This window comes from Echinops telfairi, unplaced genomic scaffold (assembly GCF_000313985.2).
Source record: "Echinops telfairi isolate 266 unplaced genomic scaffold, ASM31398v2 ScPeMD7_8;HRSCAF=38, whole genome shotgun sequence".
Taxonomy (NCBI): domain Eukaryota; kingdom Metazoa; phylum Chordata; class Mammalia; order Afrosoricida; family Tenrecidae; genus Echinops; species Echinops telfairi.
Window position 1 is genome coordinate 6489141 of NW_022103905.1, and position 18695 is coordinate 6507835.

The window sequence follows — 18695 nt, forward strand, 5'->3', positions numbered from 1 at the left end:
ATATAAAACTATTTTCATACAATGAAATAATTTTCCAAGGAATAGAATTTAACTTGGTTTACATATGATTAGTTGAGAAATCTTCATTTTAACCACTTACATGAAGACAATACAAATATGTACCTCCAAAAACTCTATTTTGATTCATAAAACACATCACAAAAAATCATATGCATCCTCTTAGCAAGTACTTTACCTATTAATGCTATAGTAGTTTTTATCCTACCGAGCTTAGCAATTGCTAGGGGAAAAAGGGAACAAATTCAAGGATTACAATTCTAATACATCAAATGCTGTTATTATACTCTCCTGCCCCAAATTCCTGTCCTAGCTTATGTTTCACCATAATATTTTAACTTCTGTTTCCCATTCAATTTTTCTTCTTACATCAATATTCAGCAACCATATAAAAATACAACTTTTAAAGGCTTACTATAACTTGCGGAGAAACTTGCGGAGAAATGGAATCATTCCCCTTTAGCAGTAGAGGTCCTAGCATATGCCACCTTCATTCTTAAGATTTGATCCTATTATTCTGTCCCATTTAATTATAAATATCAATTTTACTTAAATTTCAAAACTTACCCTTTTTTCTTGTACCTAAAACCTCCACATATAAAATTCTAAGATTTAATGTTACCCTTCAAATGGCATTCTGTGAATAACAAATATAAAATCAGAGAAACAGAGATTTAAACAACTAAGGTAAAAGACAAAGGGAAGAAAGTTAGGCTGAACAGGCCAAAGCTGTGAAGACAAAAAGAGGAGGAATAAAATAAACTGTGTGGATGTAAAGCCTACACTGCATTCGTGGAAAAGATGGAAGAAATCCAGCATTCCCCAGGGTTACAACTGTTCTTGACCCGTTCATCAGAAAGGCTTAAGAATAAGCACCTTCTCAAACATACAAACAAAACAAAACCCACCACCACTGAGTCGATGTCAACTCATAGCGACCTTCTAAGGCAGGGTAGCACTGTCCCTGTTTGTTTCTGGACTGCACCTCTTCGTGGGAGTAAAAAGCCCTGCCTCTCTCCCGAGGCGTGGTTGGTGGTTTTAAACTGCTGCCCTGTGGATTGCAGTCCAATGTGCAACCACGTCAACCTTAACAAGTCTCTAAAAGGGTGAGATCTGGGGCAATTCCCTGGTCCTATCAAAATACACAAGATGCTCAGAAATAAAACAGTTAGTCACCAATAACAGTTATAGAGACTAAGCAAGAAACAAAGCTGGTGGTAAAGGAAACTTTGCTTCTTGACACGTGATTAGATAAAAGCTCCAAAATGTTTAGTTGTGAAGCAGGCTCTTGGATTGGCAGTATTAGTTTGTAAACGTCAAAGAAGTAAAATTCCACTAGTTTAGAAAACTCAAAACAGTTCAACATAAAAGCCTGTTCAAGACCCACCACAGCTTCTTGAACTAATTAATGACAAAACATAGTAATATAAGAGAACGCAGCATTGCTATACTACAATAACTACTTTTGCAAAGTCTTCTGCAAGCACTACAACATTACGGAATAGATTCTAGTAAAATTTAAACCTACTTCTTCCACATCCTACTGGACCCATGTTAGAAGCTCCTATTCTTCCTGAAAACCCTCCAATCAATGCACTGCCTAAACAAAGATGGAAAGATAATATACTAATTAAATAATCATACTTTCAGCATCTTAAGATACTAAGCTCTCAGAAGCACACAGTGACTAGAGATTATAAAGCCTTCCAGGTATGCTAGTGAAAAAGAAAGCTAGTATATTAAAATTGTTAAGCATGTTCTTTAGGTAAATCAAAACATTATAAATTTCTTTTTTAAAAAAAAGAGAAGATTTGAATAATGTAGACTGCAAAAAGAAAAGGAGACGTATGCAGCCCTACCAAGTCTACCAAAGGAATCTCCAAATCCTCGATTTATTCCAATATCACCACGGCCAAAATCTCTCTCCATGCTACTAGTCATCGCACCACGGTATAACTCTGAAAAGATTACACAACAAATTAAGCTTTTTCAATACACAGCAATCCATTTAGGAATCTATCTAAATTACATCTAAAAGATAGAAAAAGTCACAACTACAAAAGTGTGTGTGACTTACCTAACTGACCTCACATACTACACAGATTCCCATTCCTACCACGGTGGTTCCTATTCTCTCACGTACCCCTCCGCTCTCCGAAAGCATCTAGCGTGCCCATTCCTAAGGAGGCTTTGAGGGATTGTTCTAATAGTAGGGAGGACTAAATGGCACATGCATATCTCACCATACACAATTACTTACCTCCCATTCGGCCAACTCCGCCAAATCCTCCCATGCTGTTCATTGCCTCCAAGCCACCAAACCCAATGCCTGTAGAATAAAGATCAGCTTTGAGATCTGTCAGTTGTATCAGAAAGACACGTTTTGTGAACGCGAAGCCTCGCCAGTAAGCATTTCATCCATCCTACATTTGTGTGGCTACTTCCATCTACACGGAAGCACCTACCAGGCTCAATGTCTACTAGTAGACTTTAGGAGTGAATCAATAGTAAACCTTGACTTTTTCCCCTTTCAAATGCTCCACATGATTTCTAGCTTATTCAAAAATCATGATGGATGCACACAAAAAATTAAATGCTTATACATACCTCCTCCAATTTTATTCATTCCTCCAAAACCTGGACCATCCATTCCCATACCTCAAATAAAATACACAGTATGTACTTTCAGTAAATTTCATTTTTATGGCTAAATGCATAACGAAGTATAGCAAAATAGTTACTAAAAGGTACTATTCGTCTGATCACAATGGAATTCTAGACAGGAAGCAAGGTGCAGGAGGGATGGTTTAAAATCCGATGCCTGGCAGTTTTCTAGCCCCAAGGCTTTACAACGGCCTCGGCACACTGATTAGACAAGAATGCAGAATTCACTGCAGGCCACGCCTACAACACTCAGTTATGGAATATCTAGGACTAGGTCATCTTTTTCTTGATTTTTTCCTCCCCAGAACAAACACAGAAATATCACGATAGACAATTTAGATATTAAACCAGAAGGGGAGAACGCCACTAAACACAGACGCTACAAGAGCAGTAATAAAAGGAATAAAAATAGTATGAATTTGGGGTGAGGGACAAGCAGACTAAGGGTCAGGGAAAACTCTCCAACTGTTGTGGATCAGAATTATTACCATAACCAGACTCTTAGTTTTCAAAATAACAAGACTCTAATAGTATGTATTAGACCATCAATATAAAACGGGGGTCTCAAAAAAAGTGTGATCTGGGACTCTAACGGTTCAATAGGTCAAAATTATTGTCACAATACTACTAAGATATTAACTGGTTTTTACTCTTTTGCTCAGGTGTCTAAGTGGGATTTTTTTTCACACTACAAAATTTATGATACTATAGCAACGATGAAACATACAACTTTCCTCTAGTTCCTAAATTCTTCCTCCTCCTCCCCCACCACCACCCTCACTATCATGATCCCAGTTCTACCTTACAAATCTGGCTAGACCAGAGGATGTACACTGGTACAGATAGGAACTAGAAACACAGGGAATCCAGGACAGATGATCCCTTCAGGACCAGTGGTGAGAGTGGCAATACTGGGAAGGTGGAGGGAAGGTGGGGTGGAAAGGGAGAACCGATTACAAGGATCTACATATAACCTCCTCCATGGGGGATGGACAACAGAAAAGTGGGTGAAGGGAGACGTCAGACAGTGTAAGAAATGACAAAATAATAATTTCTAAATTCTCAAGGGTTCATGAGGGATGGGGGAGTAGGAAGGGAGGGGAGAAAATGAGGAGCTGATGCCAGGGGCTTAAGTGGAGAACAAATGTTTTGAGAATGATGAGGACAAGGAATGTACAAATATGCTTTACATAACTGCTGTATGTATGGATTGTGATAAGAATTGTATGAGCCCCCAATAAAATGATTTTTTAAAATTTATGATACTACAACAAACTGAATGAAGAAGTAGCTATTTTGTATTAAGTAAAACATTTAGAGATTTATAAAATGATAAAATGTCACTCCACTAATATTTTTTTCTTAAAAGATATATAGTATATATAAAAGAACATATAAGCTTAAAATTATTTTTAAATATGTAAATAGTTTTGAGTAACTCAATTTCAATTTTAAATACAGTAAATATTCATGAATATACACACAAACACAACAGCACTCAGAGATCCTCAACAATTTTTAAAGTAAAAATATGAGCATCTTGGGACAAAAATCTGAAAATCAATCTCTAAAGTTTAAACTCTAAATTCATCCAGAACAACCACCTAGTGGCAATCTGAAAACTCTATCTTCGTGACTAAATAGATACATTTAAATGGCTTGTGATCCAAAGTTTTTCAACAGTTTCATAGTTTGATATCCATGGCACTGTGCTGAACATTTTCTCTAGCCTTAAAGGCATTTCACATTCCACAGTGCAAAAACTATGCCTACAAAATAGCATGACCTTTGCCTTCATTCTTCCACTTCAGCTACGTTATTTCTTTTCTCAGAGTAGCATCTTAAATCTGTGACTATAAAATAGCTCTTTACAAAGTATTACAGACCAAGAAACCTAAGCCTCATTATCTCACAATGTACCATTTAAAAGGAAGTAAGAAAGTTAGCATACTCACCACTTGGGCCCAAATTTCCCATGACACCCCCTATGTTCAACTGGCTGGCACTAATAGGCTGCCCACCTGGACCAAGTCCCATTCCAATGCCTCCAAGACCCCCTGAAACACAAGTAAAACCAACGTCACCAAGACTCATGTACAACTAACCACCTGACACTACAATAACATCTATGCACTGGAGCAAGTATGTTTTAAATTTTGCAAATTTTTATGTAGGAGCACTGCTTTTCATTTTCGCTGAGCAAGCAGCACAGTGAAGCCTCACCCTAACACCACACAGAGAAAACCTTTGTAAAGTAGATACGCCTGATATCCACTTAAAGGAATAATAAATAAGGTTAATAAAATACCAAGGAGAATCAGAACAAAAGCATATGGACAAACTGCTAAACCCCAGACTACTGAACAAGACAAAAGGCTGGAGCTGGAAGTCATCAGAGGACCCTCAGAGACAGAGATGACCAACTCTTTCTAAAAGGACAGGGTCTTAGAAACTCTCTGGAGCGGTGCAACTCCACAAACACGGACCTGCCCTGCCATGAGTCAGAATCAACAAGACGGCAACCAACAACATGAAGAGCACGCATGTTTAAGAATGCTGTGCAAGTTACCAAACAAACTCACTGCCATCGAGCCAATGCTGACTCACTGCCAGCCTACAGAGACAGGGGGAACTGCCCTGTGAGTCCTGTCCAAGCACAGCTTGTTAGACGCTGCTGAGCCAGCCACTACCCATGAACCAGTGACACTACCTTGTGAAACGCTTCCAAGACAAACTAAGAGTATTTCATTTACTAACAGATCCTCATTAAAAGAGCTTGTAAAACTGATCTGCTATGTAAACCTCCACTCACACAAGTTCTCAAGAAAGTTTAAAAAAGAGAAAGCTCACAAAAGATCTGTTTCAGGAGGGGAAAAAAATAATGGCGGAGTCTATGAAGGCAAAGAAATGATGAGACAAGAAAATGCTAAGTAATAATGTCTAATTTGTAGAACAGAGGAGAAAACAAGATGAAGAACTACAGTACTGAAATAATAGCATCTGAGGGGCTTCTAAAACTCATGGAAAAATGGAATTCAAATACAATGGAAATTTTCCACAAACTTTCTGAAGCCCCCTCATTGAAATTAAAAACAAAGGCTACTTTACTCCTAATAAGATTAAATTAATGTCAGACTTTTAACAGAAATATTAAAATATTCAGGATAACAGAGGAAGTACCACAGAATAAATACTTGTAAAAAGTAGAAGAACCAAACACAAAATGCTAAGAATTAAGCCAACCAACAAAAAGTAACCTCACTTTCAAAGGAAAAGACTGTGTCTAAAAACAAAACAAAACTCTAATGTCAATTATCATGTTGCTTAAAACGGAAACATATGCAAACACTAAGTACAGTTGTGAGGTCTACTTAATATTAGACAAAAGACTTAAAAGAATTTATTACTGTATATTCACAAAATGATAAAATGTGGCATTCACTAATATATCAATTATAAGCTTACTTAGATTCAAGATATTTAAAGTAAAATCTTTAAAAAGACAGACAAATCAGGGATATTTTATGATATAACTCAGAAATTGATAGTAATTAGTAGGGATATGAGATAATTCATATGATTAGCATAGTTGACTTAAAGAACATGTATACATGACACTGCACTCACCCAGTACACCTGGATTATGTGTCGAACTATGCCACTTAATAGGCCATAATACAAATTCAAATTGAAATATCAATTCTAACCAAAATAAAAACAAGTCTGATAACAGAATATACAATATTGTCAATTAATATGGCCCTTCTAGTCATAATCATCTTTGTGGTGTGTTTTAAATTCCAGCCTCTGTGTTTGTGGCTACAATCTGATTTTGGAGCCTAGTTCTCTGCTATGCTAAGGGGAAGATTAAGAAGAAGTATGTTGTTAAGTAGATGTAACCTTACTAGAAGGTATGAAGCCAATCACTACACTCTTTATTTCCTTGGGGTAGGCCCTACTGAAAGACAAAAACCTAAGAGCCATCTCAGAAGCAGAGAGAAAAAGCCCCAGTCCGTCAGTAGAGTGTCTTGGGAGTAACAGCCGGTGTCAGATTAGGTACAGAAGGACAGAGGGTGGAGGCATGTCTGACTTCTGCCTCCTGGTATTAGGGAGACCAGAGGTTATCCCATTTGGCCTTGTGCTGTTTTCACAAGATTATAACAAGCTCATCTTCTAAAAGTCACACGAAAGACTGAAACAGAATCAAACGACTTAGAAAGGAAAACAGTAAGGACAATGTGATGGAGACAGAGCCGGTAGGACGGAGGACGTCATAAACTACCAAACTTCAAGACTTCCTGTAAAGTCAGCAATTAAGACTGTGCTATTACATGTTGGTTCATACATGTACCAGAACTTGTAAAACATATCCTTGGAGAAAGAATATACTATTTCACAAATAAGGCTGAAGCTATTTTCACAGGAAAAGTAGAAAGAGACCTCTGCCTTAAGTTTAATCAAGTCAAATGAAAATGGATTAAAAACAAACACCCTGAACCCCAAAGAAAGAGAGGAACAAATTTAATATTAAAATTTAAAACTTCTGAACACCGAGACATCTCAAACAAGACTAAACACATGTAACAGACTGGGAGCACATAAATGAAAGCATGCTTGCATTTCCAATATAAAAGAGCTTCAAAAAGTTCATGGAAAAATTCCATTATCTTTTAATTCTTTTTTTCCATGAGCCTTTAGAAACCAAGCCCCTTATATGTAGAGAACTTTCAAGAGGCAAATGGTAAGCTGTCCGGAGGATGCTCAGTGAATGATCGGTGGGTTACACTGGTCCCCAGGGAGAAAAACCTGGGTGTCTGCACTGATCAAGACGAACGCCGGGGACTCCCATGGAGCAGTCCTGCTTTGCCCACAGTGTCACATGAGCTGAAACCCACACAGGGCAACAGGCTTGAATTCTGGTTTTCTAAAATGGGAAACACTCGGCTCCTAAGTGGTTTCCTCTAGGTAAGATATCTGAGAAGACGTGGTAGTATTGGTCTACCTATAAAATTTTATTTCTTAAAAATTAAATATCCAAAACAAATACAGTACATATATAATATCTGCGTGACTGATAATTATTTTCCAATCTATATACTAAAATACTTTATAGTAAAACTTTAATAATAACTGAAGGTGCAATAAAAGAGTAGAAACAGATGACAGTTAGCATACTTATACCCTGCCAGAACTATTCTAATTCCAAGAGCCCGGGTGGCTACACTTTGTGCTGCAATCTGCATGGTCAGCAGTTCAAAACAACCAGTCATTCTGCAGAAGAAAGACAGCACTTTCTACCCCATAAACAGACACAGTCTTGGAAACCCACAGGGGGGTTGCTACGAGTCAGCATAGACTCAAAGGCAGTGAATGTGGTTTGAATTCTAACTAATATAACATCCATGCCATCCCCAAGAAGCAAGGATCATGATTATCCCTATACTGTAGGTGAAGCATTGAAACATAAAACATAATAAACTATTGCTTCTTAAGTTTCTGGAAAGCAATTAGTACTAATCAATGAGCAGTGTGAGGACTTGTAAATCTACCTCAGGATATCAAATTTTTATGCCCAGCAAGGCACAAGTGCTACTAGCCAAAAGTTGGCCATTCAAACCCAGTCAATGGCTGCTCAATCGGAATCACTAAAGGTTCATATTAAATGCACTAAATATACTACAGATTTATTAACGAAAATAAAATGTACTCTGATGGCTATTAAAGGAAAACATTAAAACACTTAAATATGCAGAACAGTGAAATAGTTAAGCAATTACGGAACTTCTATAAGATTGACTGTTATACAGCCAATAGAATAATTGGAAAGAATTTCCAATGTATAAAAATTGCTTGTGTTAAAAAATACATAAGCAATACATATAGCAATGTTAAAAAATACAAAAATATCTACATATTACAACTTCTAACAATGGACAAAATATAAACATTGAACGAAAAACCAGCAGAGGATACTCAAAGCGTTACTTAATGTGGTTGGCTATCTGTAGGTGGGAAAGTTTCAAGGGGATTTTCCCTTCTCATAAATGAACTTGCCATGATTTTTGGTAGTACTGCTTCTGGGATTAAGAAAAACTACCGAAAAGGGAAAAAAAAGGCATCCCAGTGGCTACTCAGAACAACGGTGAGGATGTCACAGGACAGGACAGGGCTGCCTTCTGTCATACATGGGGTTGCTATGCGTCAGAGCAAACACGATGGCATTAACAATAGCATCATTGCTCAGTCTCCCTAAGTCATGCCAAACTACCTTCATAACTTCAAACTAAGCCCAAACTGTGGACAATTTGGAATGCAGAGTAAAAACAAATAGTTGGCTCAGCTTATGGCAATGCTGAAAAAGAAATCTCTCACTCTCTCTCACTGTCATGGAGTCAATGCTGACTCATAGTGACCCCGTGGGGATTTCTGAGACTGTAATTGTTTGTGGGAGTAGAAAGCCCAGTCTTTCTCCCACGGAGCTGCTGATGGTTTCGAACTGCCAACCATGTGGATCATACCCCAACACTTAACCACTATACTACCACAGCTCCTTAAAAAAGAATAGTCTAATCATAGTTTTTACTTACGTGGTAACTGTGGTGTCTTACTATCAGGTGAACGGTAGTCTTCATGAGGAACAGACTTGTCATCCTAATTGAAAATACATTTATTGTATTGTTACTACATAGCAAAAGAAAAAAAAATTGTAATGTAAAGAAGAGCAAACAGAGGGTTGCAGCAATACAAGAACTCACCATTTTCACATGCATTGGTCTATCAAACAAAAATTGACCATTGAACATCGCTGTTGGTTCAGTCAAGGAAAGCCAGTTAGGGTGACTGAAAAATCATACATGAACACAAACTAGTTTTTTAAATCATTTTATTTAGTCACACTTTTCATATTTTACCACTTTTAATGTATTACTTAAGTGTGTTAATCTGTTAGACACTTAAAAAAACTTTTCACGTTGTTGCTTTACAATTTTATAAATTAAATATTTTACTCCAGCAATTGAAAAGAAAATTAATACTACTTCACTTAAAGCAATTGCACTAATCTACAATATACTACACATAATATATATATATATATACACACACACACACACACACACACACACACACACACACAAAGTTGACACAGGTGGGGAAAATGAAGAACAATTCCTACCAGGTCAGTACGTTATAACTAATTCAGTTTAAGAATGACTTTAGAACTTGAACACAGTAGAGGTTTTATATGTTAGAGACTAAAGTCTAAGATATATTTCTAAGTCAGGAAACCTCTATAACCCACACAAAATGGTAACAAGCTTCTTCAAACGCATTAAATAATGACAAAATACCTATGCGGATACAGATTGCTTGAACTGCTTCGATTGCTTGTTCGAAAGTGACTGTGCCCATTCCTCTGCTCTTGCCCTCTTTGTCTTCTTTAATATCTGCCCGCTTCACAGTTCCAGCGATGCTGAACACTTCCTTAAGCTTCTTCCAACCAACTTTAAAGTCAAGCTTAACAGAAAGTTTTCAAAGTTAGAGACCTAGTAAATACCTCTGACTCTATTTTAAAGAGTAAAAAGAATCTTTCCTGAACTCTTAAAACTACAAAGTAAATATAACTCTTGTTACACAATACAGTACAGCAATAATGCATCGATAAAAACACTAAGTCACATAAAATCAGGCTAGCGAGGTCTGTGTTGACACTTATCCTTCCTTTTTTTTTTTCCTTTTTATTCTTTCCTTCTTATTTTCAAAATTGTCTCTCAGTTGCTCAATCTTATTTTGTACCTTTGAAACTTTCACATCTACTTCTACTGAGAGAAATTCAAAATTTTGAGGTTTCAAAAGATTAGAACAAATGACAAAAGAACTACAAAATCTGCATTCATAAATAACAAAACTAAGAAATTCACCGATCACTATTAATGAAATACATAAAATCAGCTTAAGAGTTGCTCAAATAAGTTTATAAAGTCTACAGTTTTTAAATTTTAGACTAAAGTTTAAACTTACATTAGCAACAAAAATTGTGGAGCCAAGTCTACCAGCCTGCAAATTACTGATAACCTCAGGAGGAATGTTTGGATTATTGAGAATGGATGGTGGCAAATTCAACAACCCTGATCCCATGTCAGGGCCATGTCCTCCTGGAAATGTTCCTCCCGTTCGTTGCAGTGCTCTGCGAGCATTTTCTCCATCAGGATCCTGTAACACACGTTGAATGTTCAATGCTACCTAAGACAACACCAGTAAATCCAAATCACTAAAAGAGCAATTTCAAATTCTACAGCAGTTATCCCATCTGCCTCAGATTATGGACCCTCTTAAAGAGTGAGTTTTCTTCTTCAACCAGAAAACTGAAGACCATAAAAACCTGTGGATAAGTAAGGCATTGCAGTCTCTAGAGATGTTAGTTAAGTGCCTCTTTCCAACCACTAACGTCATTTAAGAACTTGCCACTAGTTTCATTTTGCCCTGACATTAGTATATAAGTATATGGCACACAAATATAAGTAACTTAAAAAAGAAGAAAGTACTTACTGTGATTTTTTTCCTTCCAAAATGCAGTAAAGGTGAATTCTCAGCACTAGAATGTCCCCAATGCAATGCAAAACTCATATTAATTAAAAAGTTTTCAACACAGAAACAGATTGTTATAATACCAGGGATGCTGGGGTAAAGGTAAGCTCTTCTAATATTAATCCATCGATTTTATTCCTGAACAAAGTACACAAACATCCACCTTCTAACCTCTATCCTTCCCCTCCACTAGGATCATGATCTCAGATGGAAGGAAAAGACAAATGTACACCAAATGTTCAAATGAAGACTATTACTAAACATTTCTTTTAAAAAGCACAATCATTTCAGGAGAATAAGTAAACAAACGGGCAAGTCGAATGCATTTCTCATTCATCCCATTAAGTGAAATAAAAAAAAAGAAGAAATCTTAACCTTAAAACACAGACAGGTTGATAGTCTATCATCTGAATGATAAACTATCAACCGTACTCTGTCAGCTTCAGTCCAGGTTACTCATAAAAAGAAGTCAGATGACTACTAATGTCTCTAAGAGCTGAGACATCAGAAAGAGGTAAAGTGAGTGTAGACATAAAAGTACTCTATCTTCAGTGTTATTTCCTCACCATGAAGAAAATATAAGAGCAATACAGGAGAAGAAATGTTTGAAAACGTGCTGTGAGACAATTAGGTTAATAGAACTGGTTCAGGTTTAAGGTTTCAAAAATCACGCAACAACACAAAATTTAGGATAGCGATTACTACAGGGAAGGAAAGCACAGTAAGGGAGAGCCACTCATTAGAATTGTTTGTAGTCACCTGTAGGAAAACGTTTTGCTATATTTTTATTTCTATTATTTTGTATGTATTGTGTATCTATCACATAAAGGGAGCCCTGGTGGCAACGTGGGTTAAGCACTGGGCTGCTAATTGCAAGGTCAGCAGTTTGAAACTACCAGTCACTGCATGGAGAAAGACAAAGCTTCATACTCCCAGAGAGTTCTGAGCCCCAGAAACCCACAGGGTAGTTCTACCTGCCCTATCGGGTCGCTATGATTGGGAATCAAGTTGATGATACTGAGTTTGGTTTTATAAGTTTTATCTTAAACAGAACAAATACAAAATAAAGACTACATAAAATAAATCCCCTACTGGTCTTTTCTCCCTTCATGTCAGCCTGTCAGTCATTGACTGCTGTTACCAGTACTCCTGGCCATCGAGTCAATTCCTCGGTGCACGGAGCAGCACTCCCCACAGGGTTTGTGGAGGCAGACTGCCACATCGTTCTCTGCCATCTCTCAGGTGGCAATGAGGTGTTTGAACTACTGCATTGCCTGGGGTCCTTTGCTATTGCAAGTACAAGCCTTAATGTCGGGGGTTTAAATGGAGAGAAAATGTTTTGAGAAACGATGTAAAATGCGCTTTACACAATTGATGTGTGTATGGATTGGGATAACAGTTGTATGAGCCCCTAATAAAATGTTAAAAAAGAAGAAAAAAAAAGGAAAGAAAAAAAATAATAATTTTACAACTATTGCTAATTTCTACCCAATTAAAAATTTTAAATGTAATTATAAAAAATTTCAAGAAACATTAAAAATTCTTTTCTTCAGACTTTCTTCTCACCATACTGCTGCTTAGGACTTAAGCAGTGATCCCAGTCGTTCATCTGTAGATCAGATAGTCCCAGGAAAGGGATGGCCTTTAGTGATGATAAATCCAAAAATGATCACTGACTAAAGAATGCCTCATCATTTAACATGGCTAAGCATTTATTCATTTTTCTACTAAAAAAAGAAGTTACAAATGGTGACATATTATATATCAATTTGTATAGCCATAAGATATTGCCCATTGAAGATCACTGGTGGTGCAGTGGATTCGGCATTGGGCCGCTAACCAAGCGGTTTGAATCTACCAGTCTCTTCTTGGGAGAAAGATGAAGCTGTTTGGTCTTGTGAAGATTTAGTCTTAAAAATCCTGTGACAGCTCTACTCTGTCCCGCGGGTCATGATGAGTTGAGAGCACTCAACAGCAGAGAGATATAATCTGTTGGTTTTGTGCCACCTGGTCCATGCTGACTCACAGTGACCATAAAGGACAGAGCAGAACTGCCTCACAGTGCTTCCTAGGCTCCGATCTCTCCAGGAGCAGACATCAGGTCTTTTCTCCCAAGGAGCTGCTGGTGGACTCGAACCACCAACATTTCAGTTAGAAGGCGAGTAGAGAGACTTTATTCTAAAGCTCTCTGAGATACTGACAATCCACAATGTGCTAAAACTTAAAAGGAACACTCTTATCCCTTCCTACCTAATTAATATCTAGCTAGTAAAAAATATTAAAAGAAACCAAATCTATAAAACATGTCCTTGGAAAAACAAAAAACATATTTAAACATAATTAAGTAAAATTTAAGTTCCCAAATTACCATATATACTTAAGTATAGGCTGACCCAAATATCAGCTGAGGTGCCTAATTTTACCAGAAAAACTGCATTAAAAATGTGCTGAAAAATTTGGCTTATCTACAAGTATATATGGCATGATTTCCCATCAGGGTGGGCTGTTGTACAAGTATGAGTCCTATGACTAATTATTTGAATGCCAACATATTTCGCAAGCATTAGTTCTTGTCTATGCACAGGAGCCACCACATAAATGGGAAGACACAGATCAAATCAAGTTAAACTTTCCACATCAATTCTCTATGTCCCTTTCAAAAAATTCAAATAAAATAACCCGAAATTATCCCAGGTTCACACAGTTTGAAAAAAATAGGAGTAAACTGTAATTACAGAATTTAGGATACTTCTATTTGTTAGTAGTGATGCCTTTAAGTTTAAGTATCATCACCTTACACTCAGGAACAAAGGACAATCACTAATAACCCCACCTTGACCAAAAATAACTGTATTAATTATTATTAGTTAACCTTTATAATGTTGCCATATTTTGAATGTGTTACATTTTCTGTATTACAATTCTAATAAACAGCAAACACTTATTAAGTGCTTTTATATATATTAACTCTTTGAACCCTTATAACAATACTGACACCTACGATTTATTATTATTCCCATTGCACTAATAAAGAAACAGGGCGGTTAAGTAACGCGCCTAGGTCACAAAAGTTCTCTGATGCCTTTACCATAAATTTTATTTAAATTTTATAAACATCATATAGGTAAGTATTGTTGGTAATACTACTACACTCACAGGGATTTACAGAAGTAACTTTCTCAGTCACACAACTCAAAACTAAGGGAGCCAGGACTTAAATCACTGCTATACAGAGTTAAATGCCAAGGCTGACAGTACTGCTGTACAGTCCATGATTAGCATCAGTGTAGGTGGAGAAATTTGTAACAGAGATCTTAGCAAGAATACGGGCAGGACAGCCCACGATCGAACTATTCAGAAAGACAACAGTACAAAATAATGGAGCTGATGAAAATGACTACTATCCACAGTAATCACGCCTTAGATAATTACATCTAACTACAGATAGACTTTTATATATCTTCTGACAATTCTAGACAACATATTTATACTGCTACAATTTCATATACAAGGAAAATTTGCATTTTTGGAAACTATTTGAAGTTATACAACTACATTACCAAGAATGAAAATCCCAAGGAAAGATGTACTCATTTTCATGTCTAAATTATTCCAAATATAAGAAATCTTACCTCCTTAATATTCAGAGGTCTTCCACTAAGATCATATTTATTCATGGTTTCTAGTGCTTTCTTTACAAATTCTTCATCTTTGAATTCAACCACACTTAATGGGGAAAAAAATAACAGGAAATACTTAAGTACTAAGATCTTCTTTTCCAAAACAAAAGTTTAAATTTTACTTAAGATACTTTTAAAAAAAAAGGTTCTTACCCACAACCCTATATCCAAGTAGATTTTTCAATATATGCAAAAGAAAAAAAGTCTTAGATCAGTAGACGAAGTTAATGATATAGAGTCTAACAGTTAAGTCATTAAAAAGCAATCAATATTGGGATGATTTTAATGTCTTACACCTCCAGAACATAACAGGCAAGTGACCACACATTTTCTATACATCAAAAATATCAGATTAAAAATATTTCAGGTTTTAGCATTTATCAAGTTTGAAGTACATTTTTACGTTTAGATAACTTTGAGTCCAAATCAATTTAATATCATTGCACAAATTCAATTGAAAGTAATCCAAGTAACTAAATGAAGGCACCAATATAACTATATTTGCAAAGTGACAAATATTTTCCAGAGATATACTGTACACAAACAGTTTGGGTAATGAATTCTTCAATTCTACTAAAATCAAAACAAGATATAAATATTCATCTCATTTTTAACAAAGTTCTCTACGAGAGAAAACTGGATTCATCACACAATTTAACAGCCTCCAGTTGTGAAAGCATGTGAAAAAAAATCACCTATATTAAAGAAACTAATTTTTAGACTTTTAAAAAAATAATTCTTTGTGATTATAGCCTTCCAAAATGCCATTTGAATGTGATAGCAAAGTTTCATTATTATTGTTATCTTCATCATTATTATTATGCACTTAATAGGTTTTTGTTTTTATAATTATACATCATTGAAAGCTTTCCTGTTGCTAAAAACCAAAATCTGCTGTCAACCAATTCCTGCCCGGTTGATTTAATCATCAGTGTCATTCATACCAATTGGTCAGAGCACTGCCTCTTATGTAATCCTGCAGGATTCCAAATTAAACTCTTCAGTAAGTTTCAAGCATATATTCTGAATTAACACCTTTAAGCTAGAGGCAACTCATAGAACTTACTCTTACAGAATATTGTCAATGCAGTCACTTTAAAATATCCTTAAAAACATGAAAACACAACAAAAAAAAATCTTATGTTACAATCTATTGGCTAAGAAGCAGCATTACCTTACAGCATTAGAAAAGTAGAATGCCCTTTATGGGCACTTAACAAAACCCATCCCTTCCAGGCAGCTAGTTTGGTTGTCATAAGTGTCAGACTTGCTAGTATTAAGCCTCAATCTTGCATAATAAAGTAAAACAAAATGAAACTTAGGTTTCCAAAAACTGGTACAAGTATTATACAAAAAGTAAACTGCTGAGGAACTTTTAAACCTCTAGCAGATTACTGCCCACAGCACTTACCCTTGATTTTCCTTCCGCATCCTTAAAGAGCTCCACGTATGTAACCTCACCAACTACATAAGACATACAAAAGGAAAATACCAAGAAACAATACATTTAAACACCAATATCTTGCTTTACTGCACACCTGTGCACAACTCTACAGAAAAGCACCTATTATTAACCAACAATCAAAACCGGACAAGCATACCTCCTTGGCTATGTAAATTTAACTATTTTTCAGAAATATACATCATCCACATTCTCTAAAAAAGCTAACAACTGTATTAACCTAATTCATACTACAGATCATATTTTGGCCAGCATGATATAGCTGGTGAACAAACGCACATATACATACACATGGTCCCTTAGCCTATCCCATTAAAAACGTCAACATTAGCACTTTGCAAGGAACTTTAGTCAGCCTACAGACCACAGCTGTTTTAAGGTGACTTTCTACCTGAATGTCTTCAATCACATTTGCCATCAATAAACTAAATTTACAAGTCATGCTTCACAGCAAGCCACACACTTTCTAAATAACGTCAATGAATAAAACCAATCAAATAGTTGTCACCTTACAACAGACCCACCGATACAAGGATTGTTATTGATTTGAAGAGAACAGCCTCGAAGCCAAGTACATAGTGTGCAGGAAATGTTGAAACTCAATTTTTCAAGAGATAACAAAGCTCACTTTTACTAGTATTGAAGTGATTTCCCCCCAAACCAGCCATGTCTATTAGGTGAAGTTTTCAGGTGACTCTGAAAACAAAGCTGCAGCAGCAGCAGCAGCAAAGCACATGGAGGACTGCAAAGACAGCATCATGATAGTCATGCCAATGCGAACAAATGAGCTCCACAGCCAGATTCAGACTCCACCAAGGGAATGACAAAACAGCTTTTGGAGAAAAAAAGCAGACCATATTAATCATACTTTAACACGCGAAATGTATTGCAATAGTCCTTTAAAAATCTATTAAAAACTTCAACAAGACACGGCAATCTCTTTAGCAAAATTCTTGGTGGCATGCATATACTGGCTCTCCACTGTCCCACTGGAATGGCAAAAAGAAAAATACTTCATTTATCCATACTATCTTGTAATGAAATTGTGTCAAGTGAAACAAGAGGAAGAGATTAATTGATGTGCCAATAAACAAAAAATTTTTTGTTTTGAGTCTGTGGCTCAGAATTTAAAAAAAAATCCATTCAGCCTCCTACCCCTTCTACCAGAAGAATGTGAGCAGTGGGTTATCCCAAAGGCAGTTACCTTTTTCTCGCATCAGATCTTTAATAGCTTGCCATTTCATGTCATACGGGATGTTGCTGATGAAAACTCTGTTACGATTTGGGCCCTTCTTTTCTCCAGTGCCTGCGTTCTTGTCTTTTGAATATGGATGAAATCTATTTGCCTTCTTAGTTCCTGCAGACTTTTCCTTTAAATCAGATTTCTCGTCTTTTACTAATTCATCGTTCTCCCTAAAATTAAAATGAAAAATTCGGTTGTGCTGCTTAGAAGGGTAGTCCATATTGAATATTTTGCATGGATCACTTATTCGCATTAACACTCCACTAACATTCAACGTTGTTAGTTGCCATCAAGTTGATCACGTTCAACTCAGAGTGTGTCTTTTTGGAAGCTGATTTCCAGGCCTGTCTGCCAAGAAACGTCTGAGTGGAATCAAACCTTTCAACTTACATTTAAATACACACACACGAAATCAAACCCACTCTCACTGAGTCAATTCTGACTCAGTAATACTCTACACAGGGTTTCTTAGGTTGTCTTACAGGACCGGAAAGCCTCAGCTTTGTCCTGTGGGGCAGCCTGTGGCTTGGAACCGCTGACCGCACTTGGGCGTTAGCAGTCCAATGTGTACACCTGCCACCACAACAGCTGGAGAATCGGCCTCCTGGCTTTGAAATTGCCCTGTACTATCTCAAGGCAAGGGTTTGGGGGTTATTACTTAACTTCCCATATAGCAATCCTCATTTTTCCCAGGTTGCAAAAAGTTACAGCATACAATGACTCAGTTTGTCCCACCATACCTTTTAATAAATATTTTTAGATCCTAAGGAGGAAAATAAGTCACTTCATGCCTCTGGTAAATAGAAATCACTTTTAATACAAAATTAATTTCAGGGGTCTCTTTCAGAATGCCTAGAAAATCCAACTTACAAAATGATAACCTTGAAAAAGTTCATTTATCGCTTAGAAACTAACAATTAACTTTCTCAAAACTTAAATCTGCTCCTGTTACTCCATTGAAAATATTAAAATAGGTTTATCTTCTTATCTACATTTATACATACACTCATGCAAGGCTCTCATATTCTATCTCCAATTTGAT

General features: G+C 36.4%; 1 protein-coding gene across 1 annotated transcript in view; it reads right to left on the reverse strand.

Annotated features, from left to right (window-relative positions):
* Positions 1–17873, reverse strand: part of MYEF2 (myelin expression factor 2) — a 25805-nt gene extending 7932 nt beyond the window's left edge. Inside the window, exons 1-14 of the mRNA XM_045286461.1 lie at positions 17615–17873; positions 16360–16412; positions 15102–15109; positions 14901–14994; positions 10702–10893; positions 10044–10197; positions 9438–9487; positions 9270–9333; positions 4638–4739; positions 2626–2676; positions 2279–2347; positions 1878–1976; positions 1547–1618; positions 197–241 (exon numbers count right to left, since the gene is read on the reverse strand). Coding sequence (XP_045142396.1) covers positions 197–241; positions 1547–1618; positions 1878–1976; positions 2279–2347; positions 2626–2676; positions 4638–4739; positions 9270–9333; positions 9438–9487; positions 10044–10197; positions 10702–10893; positions 14901–14994; positions 15102–15109; positions 16360–16412; positions 17615–17873 — 1312 coding nt within the window. The remainder of the gene's footprint in view (positions 1–196; positions 242–1546; positions 1619–1877; positions 1977–2278; positions 2348–2625; positions 2677–4637; positions 4740–9269; positions 9334–9437; positions 9488–10043; positions 10198–10701; positions 10894–14900; positions 14995–15101; positions 15110–16359; positions 16413–17614) is intronic.
* Positions 17874–18695: the final 822 nt, after the last annotated feature.